Source organism: Vanessa tameamea, chromosome 5, assembly GCF_037043105.1.
Source record: "Vanessa tameamea isolate UH-Manoa-2023 chromosome 5, ilVanTame1 primary haplotype, whole genome shotgun sequence".
NCBI lineage: Eukaryota > Metazoa > Arthropoda > Insecta > Lepidoptera > Nymphalidae > Vanessa > Vanessa tameamea.
Window position 1 is genome coordinate 11515148 of NC_087313.1, and position 13724 is coordinate 11528871.

Genomic DNA, 13724 nt, shown 5'->3' on the forward strand with positions numbered 1-13724 from the left:
TTAAAAAAAGAATTGAACAAAGGCGCCCATTACTTTTAATAACCATGCAGCGTTCTCTCTGTGAGGAGTTTTATTAGGTTTGCATAACACTTGTTGCATATTATATATACGCTATACATATAGAACCGTGTACCTTTACGCCCCTTATATAAGGTTTCTGGAACAAGTGTAGCTGAACTGAAGTTCTAGAACGGCATTCAAGTCCCGTTGGATTTGGCAAGATCCGCCATGCCCTAGTGCTTGACCATTATTGGGAACAGCAGTTGCTATATTTATGTTAGTACTAATCTTTAGATAAGGTTTTTTATGTTTTTTAAACTCTCTTTCCTAACATTCACAAATTGAATATAGGTACGTATTACTTTTGTTGGTAATTACTGCATTTTATCAATTTAGATTTTATAATATATTATAATTGATGATACTTTTGCCCGTTATAATACAGTGAAACTTGGGTACACAACTGCAAAAAGTTCAAACTGGTTGAAAAAGTTTATTCACACATAGAGGGACGCGGTGAGATCGCTGCGTGCGCGCCAGCGACCGGTGCCGGGCCGGGTGCGCCGTCGCCGACGGCAAATCGTCAGTCCGCCGCCGAACTCCGCCGTGCGCGCACGTACGCGAATTGTTTGACAGACCGGATCAAATCAGCCACCGTTATCGTCCTAAATGACAACCTGATGGACGAACGAGGTAGTCCATGCATGCTTGTGTAGTGTGAACGCTAGTGCCAGGAGTGCAGTGTTGTGTTCATGTACAGATGGAGGAGATTCGCATATCGGACTGGCCCGAGCCACCTGGCTCCCATGCATGGCTGCCCGCTTACGGCTTCCAGCATGAAATAATGGAAAAAGACGACTATTTTGGCTCCAATGGTGAGTGTAATGTTCACTCGACCAGATAAGGCCGTTAGCGTTCGAATCCAAAGGAAAGCACGTTTGTGCATCTTGACGTTTGCGATCGATTGCATGGAATGAGAAAATCTTTCTTTAACTCGTATATTAATTTAAAACCTTGAAAATGCAAGCGCATACGTTGTTTTTGTTTATTCCGCACGTCTAAACCCGCATGGTGTTGTAATTATTGTAACTCATTCAACTTGATTAAGTGCAGATAAGTATTGTTTTGGCTTTAACAAAACGAATTACTCTGATGTATTATTTTATTGTTCTTTAACAATGGCTTTACACGGTAAGGTCCTTAATAAATGTAAGGAAAAAAAAAAAAAAAAAAAAAAAAAAAATTAATAATATACATCAATTATCTTGAAGAATAAATCCGAAGTAGTTTTTCATAATCGATAAGTCTTAATCGCGTAAATGCTCAACATCTAAGCGTTTAATAACATTAAATACGTCATGGGCTATGGGTATGACTTTTAAAATCAGTCACACTTTCACCTCGAAAGTGGCATAATGTTAATCTGGCGATTGCCATAAATTTAAGTGAAAACGAGACAAAACTATACAAATATATACACGGATCAATCGAAATATGTAATGATTTACAGATAAGAAATTGTTTATTGTATTACGTAGAGTAATTGACGAACATTTTTGCGAGATAAATTGTTATGTAAATGAGATTTAATGCGGCGGGAGAAATAGTAGGTAGAGGCACTGTCGTAATACGTCCGACCACTACAATACAAGTGCTTCAATTATTAGTAGGCAGGTATATTGTTGTCGAATTCAGCTTCAAGGGCATTTTGTAAGGAAATAGATATCCTACGTTTCATGATTAGGATTCATCAAGATCACGATTAGAAAATCTGTTATTACCTACCTTACATTACGTAAGTTCCTACCAGAAATATTATCACAGAATATCAGAAACAACCCTTAAATGTCCCTTGATAAAGGAATGTTCGAAGCTTCTATTACTACACTGCTTCAATGACTGTACACACGGAAATGCATACTATTTACCTGTGGTATAAATCACCTGGCCCATGCAAGTTGACTCGCAGTGTTTTCTTCTTTGTAGAGTTTCACAATTTAATAATAATTCTATTATAACACACTGAAGATAAGAAAGAGAATATAGGGGCCGGGTTTATTTCCGCCATCATCTGGTAACATCCGCATCTTCTTTAGCTTCCACAGGGTCATGTCGCCTCTATACAGTTGCTTATTATTAAATTAAAACAATTTGTAGTTTATAAAGCCTCATAGAATGGTTATGAAATATATATATTTATACGTAAAATATGAAACGAACAAAGAAAAAAAACAAGCAATATTTCTGCGTACATTTTTATTGCGTTACCGATCAACATAAAACATCTTCAATACCAAAGATAGCGAAAACACTTTCAACAATTTACAATTAACATTAAAAAAAAAATGTTCAAACATTCTTCAGCATTATAATATACACTCTTACGTTTATTAAATTGCATGTGATTATTTGAATGTAAATAATATTAATCTTTAACTTTAAGATTTAATTTCAACAATTGTGTGTCACATTTCAGAAAATGTTGCATGAAGTTTTCACCTTTGTCTCGTTTTCAAACTTCAATGGTCTTAAGTCAAAACAACGCTCGTTTTATGAAAAGTAGGCAAGGTAAAAGAGTAGGTACAATTAAATAAATTTAAATCTCATTTAAAGAAAAAACATTGACAGATAAGGTTTATTACTCGTTAAAAAACTTTATGGATGGCAAACAAACATGAAGTCGGCAATCCTTAATTTTAATACAACATAAATATTAATTAGGTAGGTTATGTTTTATTCGTATTTTATACTAGATTTTCATTTAATTGAAAACTCTAACATGACGACTCAAATGTACTTTGTGAGCCTAAATGAATAAAGCATATATTGATGGATTGATTGATATTGGCATATTTTAGAAAACTTTCGGAGAAAAGCTTCGATCTAAATTAGAATTCATAACTCAGGTTTTAAATTTTACTTAGAATATTTTTATTTTTTTTTGGAAGATAAACATACGAGTTATTAGGTCACTTGTAGGCAAGTGATTCTTTTCATCCGTAGACAAATAGCTAGGCAAGAAGTGAAAACTTCTATACTGACAATCTACAGGGTAAATAAATTATAGGGTCTATAATAATTATATGCACATGTCACATTAGTTCATTCGACCTTCAAATCTGAACTCACATTGTATTGTTTTTTAGCGGCAGAATAGGGTGCTATCCGGATGGACACGAACAAAGACCTACCTTTAAATTACACATTATTAAGTCATGAAACATACACAATTAATATATATATATACGTACAGATCAATCCATAAATTCCTACTATTACTAGACAAAGCAAATAATTTTCATCTCCCGCGTCATGATCAAACATTCGGCCGACTGCAATTTAATCAGCGTTTTGAAAGCAATCCGCTACTTCTCAAGGTAGGTGAGGCCGATAAACTTGTAAATTGTAGGTTGCGACTTGCGGTAATGAACGCTGGCTCATAGACCGTAATATAGAGGTATTTTGTTTAAAAACAATTGAATTCTAAAATATCCTTTAAAAATTTCAATATTTAGCATACTTATATTTTTATTTTCTTCAAAATTACTCTAACGATTTCAATAGGATTTTATAGTCGGATATTTGAGCTCATATATCCGTCAAGAGTGTCACGTGACCTTTCTGCCTGAACCCAGCTATAGCAATTAGATGAACTTTCACCAATATATCATAATATATCAATGCTTATATATTCGAAACTACTGATCTAATTTAATCACCGTTTGAAACGAAAACATTAATATTTAAACATAGAATTAACTATTATAATGTGAAAGTTTCACATTAGTCGAATTGGTTTTTGTGTTAATTCAAACTAAACAAACAAATAACATTTACTTATTTATGATTAGTAGTAGTATAAAAACGAAAATTCTGAAAAACTCTAATAACAGTTACGTTATTTGTACACACTACCGAAAAGGCGGTACACGTATTATATGCATTTTGTCAATTAAAAACAGCGAAATATTATCCTGTCGTTCGGTAATACCGATAAAATTATCGCTTTTAATGAATGCACAGATAAATAAACAAGCCAAGCCAATTCGTATTGCTCTATATTCGCCTACAAAATATTGTTTAATTCATAAATTAAATATCTATATTTTGAAATTAAATTTTATTTTTATTTTTTTAATACGAAATGTCAAAATTGTCGTTAATAGATTTTCTATCTGAATGGCCAGGATTCTTAAATTATAATTAATTTTTGTTAATTTATTTTTGGCGCTAATACGCCGATGTCACCTTCATCTCATAGCCGTTTTTAAACGATAACTAATCCTGATAAGGACTTTAAATATTTGTTGACGCGTCAATTGGATAAGGAAATTTACAAGTAGGTGTTTTTAGTGAATCATCAATTGTTATCGATAAGTTTTGATCAAAAACGAATGCATTCTTATTTTTAGATAACTGAAAAATACTTTATTATTAAATAATTTTGTACACTTAAACATTTTAATTAGCTCACCTGAAGATTATATGTTTCTGAGTCCGCAAAGTTAATACATCTTTCCTGAGGCAAAGTATTAAATGCTATAATCAAATCCCAGAAATAGTTTTACATTTGCCAACTTACGTTTAAGAGAAGTTGCGTTAGTTTACATCGATTTTCGTGCATGATGTATAAAAATATATGAAATTATCAGAAGACTCACAAAAAACAGCACTAATTAATCGATTTTCGTAGTTCGATAATTTCGTCAATATAGATACGATTTTGAATATATATATATAACATATTTATATATACATATATATTGTCAGCTAAACAGGGCAGACGCTGTCTGTGTAGTTTGTAGTATAGAAGTTGGTGTGCTGCATTGTCATCTAGCGGCGGATATCAACAAAGTAAACATAAAAACCGTTTCCATGAAAAAATACATACATTGATCCACCTGTCATCGTCATCAATCAGAGTCGAAGTCTATTAGTCGCAAAAAGGTACATAATCAACATACATTTTTTAAATAAAATAAGATTAACGTACTTCACAATATTCAAGTCACTCAAAACATTCAAAGACAAACGCTTGCGTTATGAACCGACGAGGTTGAGCTGTTTAATGAACTTCACATATAATATAGTGTATTATATGTGAATGGCGTTATAAATTCCAATGTATTGGTGTAGGGAAGCATGCAGTCAAACCTGTCCCGGTAAGGTCGGCTCTTATCCGTAGGCGAATCGCGTGCCTTCGCCAGTTGATGGGTGACTTAGAGTTTTTTTACTCTGCGGGGTTGCCTGTATAATTAAATAATATATTCTGACTTTTCAAATTAATTAATTAAAAAAAAAAAATGCATTCAAATAATAACATAAATTTTATTTAAGATATATAAAATACACTATCATTATAATTTTTTTTTTTTTGGAAAAACATTCAAGATAATTTAATTGTTGTATGTATTTTATACGCATTGATATTGTCATTTGAATCAAAATAAAAGTATTCAATAATACTATTATTTTCAACTTATTTCTAGGAAGATAAATTTTTCAATATGAATTCTTCTTTTTTATTAATTTTAGCTTCATAATACTTGATGTTGACCTATTCATTTATAAATTTTATAATCCATTAAAATTTTTAATCTAGCGTGAATTAAAAATGAAACGAAGTTAGCTTCGCCATGAGTCATTACTGACGTTTCACTATTGAATCAGATTATTATGATTCAATGTTATATTAAAGTTCATTTAGCGTTTATTACAAGTGTAAATCCACGTGAATAATAAAAGGTTCCACTATACAGGTTACTTAGGTTTAGGTTTAGACTTAGGTTTCTTGTCTACAAACGCAGCAACGTAGTGCTGTTTCTCTCTCTTCTGTCATAGTTGCTTTTACATGTTGGAAGAAGAATACAAAATCATTTTAACTCATCATTCCCAACAATATTATTGTAAATAAAACTGCCAGATCTCTCGGAAAATGTTGTGCCTTGACTTTATTAGAATTAACTGATTATATCACAGTGTTAACTTACGTACACTGTACTAAACTGGATACTGCTGGAAAATCGAAAACTTCAGTTTAATATAAAGTCACATTGGTATATCATGATCCAGAGACGTAATAACTTAAATATCATAGTTGGTAGCTGTTAAAATCAGTGATAGAATTCTCAATAGCCTAATTGAGTTAAATTTATCGAAACAAAGATTCTTTTTTGAAGAAACATCTAATTTATTGAGAATAAAAAAAAAAAAAATAAGTCCGATTTCTACCTCTTTTTTCACACACCGTTTTTTTTATTTGAATATATGTATAAGATTGTGTAGCTCTCATTTTTATTATAATTTAAATGTTAGTAAATTGCAATAAATTGTAAATTGGTTAAGGTGACTTAACATTTGTAAATCTGCTTCTAATTGGCAGTGTTAGGAACTGTCAATGTATTTGTCTAGAGACAGAGGTAACGATTTAACATCAGGTGCCTGTTTGCTAGTCGGCCCTTCTATTATTAGAAGAATAACTGACGCGTTACAATAACTTTATAGCACTAGCTACTCTGTGGGGATGTTTAATATACATTAGTGCCGGATAGTCTCTGCCGGATCATATGATGCTGTTATACATAGTGTTCTTCAATTTTCTTAACAAATAGGGTATTTAATGCTTTTTCATCATATCGAACCGGTTTATATTATTGCGTTTATGAAATTCCCTCTTCAACCTAACTATGTTAGTAAAGATGACTTTAAGATAATTCAGATATTACGATGTACGTATATGTTTGTTTGTAGTGTAACTATATACACAAAAGTTTGAGAGTCAAGATATATTTGAGAGACAACCTTAATCTCAATCGAAGGTCGTATCGTCGAAGTTTAAATCCGGGCAAGCTTTAGTGATAGTGACTTTTGACATATATATAGACATGTACTGAGTACGTGTTAATAATTCATCTTATAGTCTCCGATTCAAGAAAATTATTTGAGATAAACTGGACGAAATTTTGACACATCTGTAATAAGTAGGTACATTTACACGCAATGGAGCAGCGTGGTAGAATTGGCTCTATGTACTTACTAATAGAACTCATTAATATATTAATATATAAATAAGCCTTCACCTAGTTCATATTTACGAGCTGTTACATAATCATATCAAATAAACATCAATAATTAAAATAAAATTTAAAATAATTTCGAAGCTGGATATAATAAACAATTATATTGTTTCTAAATCCATAATAAGAATTTAGATTGTAAAATAAATGAAAACGAAAGCAATGACGACCTTCGCAAGTAAAATTATAAATTTTTTCATTGCAATTATAAATTACCGTAACAAACTTTATGATCGACAGTGTCTAAAGAAACTGCACGCATACATCTATACTTATGAAATAGGTTGTTCTAAATAACTATCAGCGCTCAGCCAGAACTACTCAATCTGAAATTTGGAACATCGGTTTATTTTGTAACGTGTAGCATCCGCTAAGAAAAGATTTTTGGAAATTTCAAATGAATTTCCTTTATAAGCCCGTTTAATTTATAAATAATGATGAGCTATATAGTATATGTACCAACAACATAACATACATATATAACTGTATTTAACTAACATGAACGTATTCTTAGATTTTGAAAAAGAGTAACTACTGAGTTTTTTACCGGTTCTTCTCGGTAGAATCTACATTACGAACCGGTGGTAGCTTTACTTTAAATAGTTTGTTAAATAACGATTCAAACTTGAATAAAGTATATTTTGATTTGATTTGAACAAATTATTATCAACTAAATACAAGCTGGAGTTCACATTCGAAACTCGTGAAATATCAAAAGTGATGTGCGACATCCCTTATTATAACTATAACATTTAAAGAACACGAGTATCAAAATAGAGATTCACCTGTGTCGGGTTTCAACATTTCACAAGTGAATTACAAAATTCTCACGGAGTAACTGAGGAGAAGAAAACTATTTGCGTAATAGAAGTTTCATTTACGTTACGCGTAAAACATCCTCCTTGATATTAAAATTTTATTCACATTTTTAAACTTTGATTTTGTTTTTTACAGTTATGGTTTCATTGTAATTTTTTTTTAATCATATAAAAATTAGCTAAAAAACCAAATAGCCTTCCATAAAACATATAAAACCTGCTTTATCGCAGATTTTTTTTATACATTAGGTATTTTAAAACATGTTCTGTTTTTTCTCTAAAATATAAATTTGACAGTTGATTATTATTTAAGATATTCTAGGCAAAGGAACGTTAGATTCGGTCCAGGCACGCAGGTATTTTTAACGGCTCGATTTATTTTCATAATTCATCATGTGATGTGCTGAATATATAATAAGATAAGCATCATACGATAAAAACAATTCAGATATATTTAAGTTGATTGCATTCAATAACGATTTGCAAAAATATTTTTTTCCTTAATGTATAGATAGATAGATAGATAGAATAAATATTCGAATACTTTAATGTTATTTATACATTTTTTCGTATCCAGACGAAATGGCTACTATAAAAATATTCAACACCTGCCGATATATCTACAAATACCTTACAGGTTATTTAAATATAAAAATATCCAGCTATTTATACAATTATGTATTAGTTACCGCTTATTAATTATTGCTATCGATTTTGTTAAAATAATACTATACCTAGGTGCTTTTGTTATGGACGTATATCTTTACAGGGTTATTACAGGGCAGAATTTCGAACACCCCAACTGGACGAATTCGTGATAAATATAACCAAGAAATATTGCATGAATTTGTGCCAAATATAGGCAAACGACTATCCAGTTATATAGGTGAATGGTTAGGGTAAATCATAGATAAAATATACCGGCGCCGGCCCCAAATTAAAAAAACAAGATCAAGCGATTGATAATGGTCAGAGATCTCTCCAATGTTCGGTAGGTTTTATCTGAATAAACTATTCGTCGAGTCTTACTTCAAAATATACATTTGGAAGAGATTATCGATAAATGGTACAACACTAAGAGAGATGTACTTATCACCTTTTATAAAATAATTTTACACGAACAAAGCATTCTTTATCTTAATATCACCTTGAAATTTCTCCTACAGAAGATATGACAATCATCCTATTATCTTTAAAAGTAAAACGATGACAATTTCAATAGCTTCAAGTTTTCTTTTGTTTCTTATACATACATATATTGACAAGTCATGATATTTAATTTACCCGTTTAATATCTCGTATATGAAAAGATCTTTTAGTAATAATATAACAGTATATATTTTGCTAACGACGAGATTTTCGATCAAAATAACACAAAGTTTAAACAATATATTTTTATTTTTTTAAGAATTGTAATAAGTGTTGATATTTTTTAAATAATATGATAACCATTAAATTGTGTATAATGTATAAATATGTTACATAAACTTAATACATAATGATATAGAAGATCAATTATAATATACGTGAATTTTAAATTGCCATTATTTGTGTGATAATCAAAATTATGACACTTTTCATTGTCACAAAAATAATGTAAGTCGTTCCTTACACATAATTTATACTATAAAAATGAAACCCAAGAAGTGTCTGAACAAAAAAAAATTAATACAAAAAATATACGAAACCTACAACAGTATACATACATAACCTTTCTTTTAAGCGTTGTCGAGTAAACTAAGCAATATTGTGGTAACTGGTTAACGTGTATAGTTCCTTTTACTCAACATTACAAAACGACGTTTAACTATCAGTACGTTCAGTTATAATTTTATAATCTGTTACAAGTTTGATTTTATCTTTGGCATAGTTCTAGTTCGACGATTTCGTCTGTCTTACATTCCACACGAACGAAAACGGGTTCAGTGCTGAACTAGATACAATTTTAAAAAAAAAATTCGTTTTTCCGTCTAAAGATCGACACAGTGTAGTTTTTATGATAAAGGTATACCAACGTGCATAAACATTGGCGCTGTAAGAAATATTCATCAATCTTTAATTTGCCAATGTAATACCAATCTTAGCAACTAATATGCTTTCTTGTGCTGGTTGGTACTGGCTCACTCACCCTTCAAACACAATATTGCTGTTTGACGGTAGAATATCTTGATTATCTGATGAGTGACTGGTACCCAACCAGGCGGGCGTGCACAAAGCCCTATCACCAGAAGATTAACCATCCCACTATCCTTAATAAGATAAATTCGATAAAAACGTAAACAACTAGCTAAATTTCTTTTTTTTTTTAAATAAAAAACAGACAAAATTCCTTGTTAACTTGTTATGGAATAACCATCTAATTTATTATTTATCAAAATAAAATAAAAATGCTTTTTTTATTCTATTGAATAAATTTTTGTGTGCTTTTTAGAACTTCTTAACTAACATATTTATGTAATTATAATTACTCTTCCTTAAAATTTATAGTATTAAAAGCATACTTAAATTTTTTCGAGTCATTGTTTTCCTTGAACTATAAATTTGCATAGATTTTTCGATTACAAAACATTAAAAAGTTATATCATTACGTACCGAAAATATATTTCTCTATCAATAAGTGATTTTTTATAAACTTTGTAACTATTTTATAACGATAAACGAAACAACAGGACAAACAAACACATCCGTCGCTGTCCACGTTACTTGCATTATTTGTGCGAATGAAGCAAATAAAGAAATAAGTCTCCTACAGAACAGAAATGTGTTAAATTTGGACAATGATAGCAAATATGAACACGCTACGCCCAGTACAGTGCCGCCCTCAAGTATTACGATAGATGTAAACTATTACGTATTACTGTAATTAGACTTGTCAAGTATCATGGTTGGTCCACTTCATCACTCGAACGGCTAATGTGGCCAGTCACTCGAACGACCTTACCAGTCAACTTTTGCTTTAAGATAATAAAATGAAACAAATTGTATATTTAAACTAAGAAAAATAAAATACTTTGAATCGAGCATGTGTCGGTATATATAATAATTATAGCAAATTAATTTAGTTTTTATATAAACTATAAAAATTAAAATCATTAATAATTTAATACGACATAAAAAATACGAGCCGAGATGGCCCAGTGGTTAGAACGCGTGCATCTTAACCGATGATTTCGGGTTCAAACCCAGGCAAGCACTACTGAATTTTTCATGTGCATAATTTGTGTGTATAATTCATCTCGTGCTCGGCGGTGAAGGAAAACATCGTGAGGAAACCTGCATGTGTCAGGAAATTTACAGGCTGTTAATGTAAATGTAAGGTAAAAAATACCGTTCTTTTACCTAGACGCGTTAATTCTAAACGACTGGCGTAATTAATAAGCGGATATTGCTCAAATATCAATAAAAGCTCCGTTAATTATTAGCATGTTTACAATTAATACTAAATGTCCCGAATAAAACCTATTTGACATGCGAAATTCATTCGTGACTGTCGAAAAGTAGAACGCAATTGCCAAATCTTGTTTATTAAATTTTTATTACAGAATAACGCGCTATGAACATGCGTTAACGATTCAGTTAAAATCTATATCGAGGCCGCGCAGACTACAGTCTAAGTCAATCGGATGATAGTTCAGTTCACGTCAATTACATACTCGCATACTAAACCCGTGAATGACTGAGGTTGTGGCTTCGCGTGTCCTGTTACAGGCGGCCCTAATGAGAACAGCCAGGATGGCTCTGCGTCGTACGCACTAGCGAGGAGTGTCTGGCCAAATAACTCCGCTGCCGCCAGTGTGTATGTTATAATGATCTCGCAACCTTTGATCCACGTCGGTGAAGGCTACCGCAGGCGTTTTAGTCCAGTTCCCTTTTAGAAATAGGATTTTTTTCGAAGATTTACCATGTTGAGTCATCTCAGACTGTGTAAGACCTATCACAGCTATCAGTGCGTATCCAATTGTCGATCGATCAAGTATTTAGTCTACTGCGGCTCATAAAGTTCAAAACGGTTTGTTTCTCAATTCATCGTTCCGTTAACCATTTAAGCAGCGGATCATAAAAACTGGAAACATCGGTGTAAAATTACATTTCGGTGAAAAATGTATTGTTCCGTAGATTACAATGACTCGAAGTGACTAGCGTGTTATGTTTAACTGATATTTATATGAGTTTCGCGTTACATCGTTTCTTGCTAAATTAACAGTTAATTATAGAATTAATTTATTTACAATTGTCTAACATGCAAGTCACTTATTCATCTAGCGTTGTTGTTTTCAATATTTATTATAATTTGTTTCAACAAATACTACTCCAGTCCAATTTATGACATGAGAAAATTAATAAAAAAATGCGTTTTTTTTTAAATATCATCTCTATGTAACTCCACTAAAAATGATAATTTTTATTAAACAAATATAAGTTTCCGCAAAAAAAAAATTGTGTGTTTTTGACATGACAATTTGTATTTTTGAAGTTATACTTCCTTTAACGCGTTACACAAGTATTTTCCTTTCGTGTATGGTTCTCAGACAAAAACTTTTCTCTCATATATAGAATTCAAGTACCGTATTACGTCATAATAATACATTTTGCACATTTTACATCCGTCATCTACTGAGTTGGGCGCGTTCTATTTTTATTTAAGTTCTAAATAAGCTTGACATATTCAAAAACTAACGTAACGGATACAGGTAATTAAATTGTCTAAGATTACTCATGTACTCGTAACTCCGATCCCCTTACATGAGTTTACGTCTGCAATAGTAATGACTCACATTAAGCAGTCGTGAGCTCAAAAAAACCGGTAGTAATATAGCACGATTGCCTCGAAGGTGAAGCTGTCGACTTCATTCAATAACGTATCATAGAACTTCTCGTAAGAAATGATTTTAGTTCACTTATTTCAGGTACTGAAATCTAGTGTGGTACAATATTTGTTTACAAGTAAATGTAGTGATGATATCATCTTGACCGATTTCGGTCAAGTCGGCGCGTCTCAAAGGCGGTTGCCGACTGCGCAGGAAATATTATCGCGAACATGTGCAAAAACACAGGTGCACTCTGTTTTTCTTCGTTCGCATAAGCCGATGAGACGGTAATCCGACGCGATCGGGAAGAGTTTAGGCGCAAGACCAACGAACGTGCTTTCCGAGGCACGGGAGTGTAAACACTGGTTGCTTTATTTTGGATAAATTGCAAACGCCATGATGATAATTTGCTCGACTGTCTTCCTAAATAATTATTACTAGTAAAGATTTAAAAAAAAATTAACCTTAGATTTGCAATATATACGATATGACGTAGGCAAGTATTAAAAAAAATTAGTATGCTTAAAAAAATTAATAATTCATTTTTTATGAAATTAATACTGAACTTTTAAATCAAATGGTACATTATGTACATACATATACCTTTACATAGACCTTGACTACACTAGAAACGATCACGTCTAAGTAACGGACTCATGACCTTTATATCTGTATTTAATAATATATAAGATCATTAAACAATCCTACGAGATATCAATTCATCCTGTACTTAATTAAAATGTTTATACACGCTTCATTCGCGAGCCAATGTCATTTAAACTAAACTATATTACAAGCAATCACATAATTGTAAATTTAATGGTCCTTTCACAATTTTTCATCAGCTTACAATCACTTTAGTTTTATTAGGAAGTAACGGCGCTTATGTGGGATTATATACAAATATAACAACATTACTAGTTTGTAAGAAATCACTGCACTTTTTTTTTATTTTTTTTGTATCCCTCCCCGTGTCCCGATCTATTTGGGGTGAGTGCATCATGTCTTTTCCTTCCATTGTC

General features: G+C 31.6%; 1 protein-coding gene across 3 annotated transcripts in view; it reads left to right on the forward strand.

The window, feature by feature from the left end:
• The first annotated feature begins 565 nt into the window (after nucleotides 1-565).
• Nucleotides 566-13724, forward strand: part of LOC113392363 (uncharacterized protein) — an 88100-nt gene continuing 74941 nt past the window's right edge. For 2 of the 3 annotated variants that reach the window (XM_026628755.2, XM_064221018.1), the window contains exon 1: nucleotides 571-875. In XM_026628755.2, coding sequence (XP_026484540.2) covers nucleotides 761-875 — 115 coding nt within the window. In that variant the 5' untranslated portion in view covers nucleotides 571-760. Of the gene's footprint in view, nucleotides 876-13724 lie in introns of all 3 variants that reach the window. The other variant, XM_064221017.1, reaches the window with a different exon arrangement.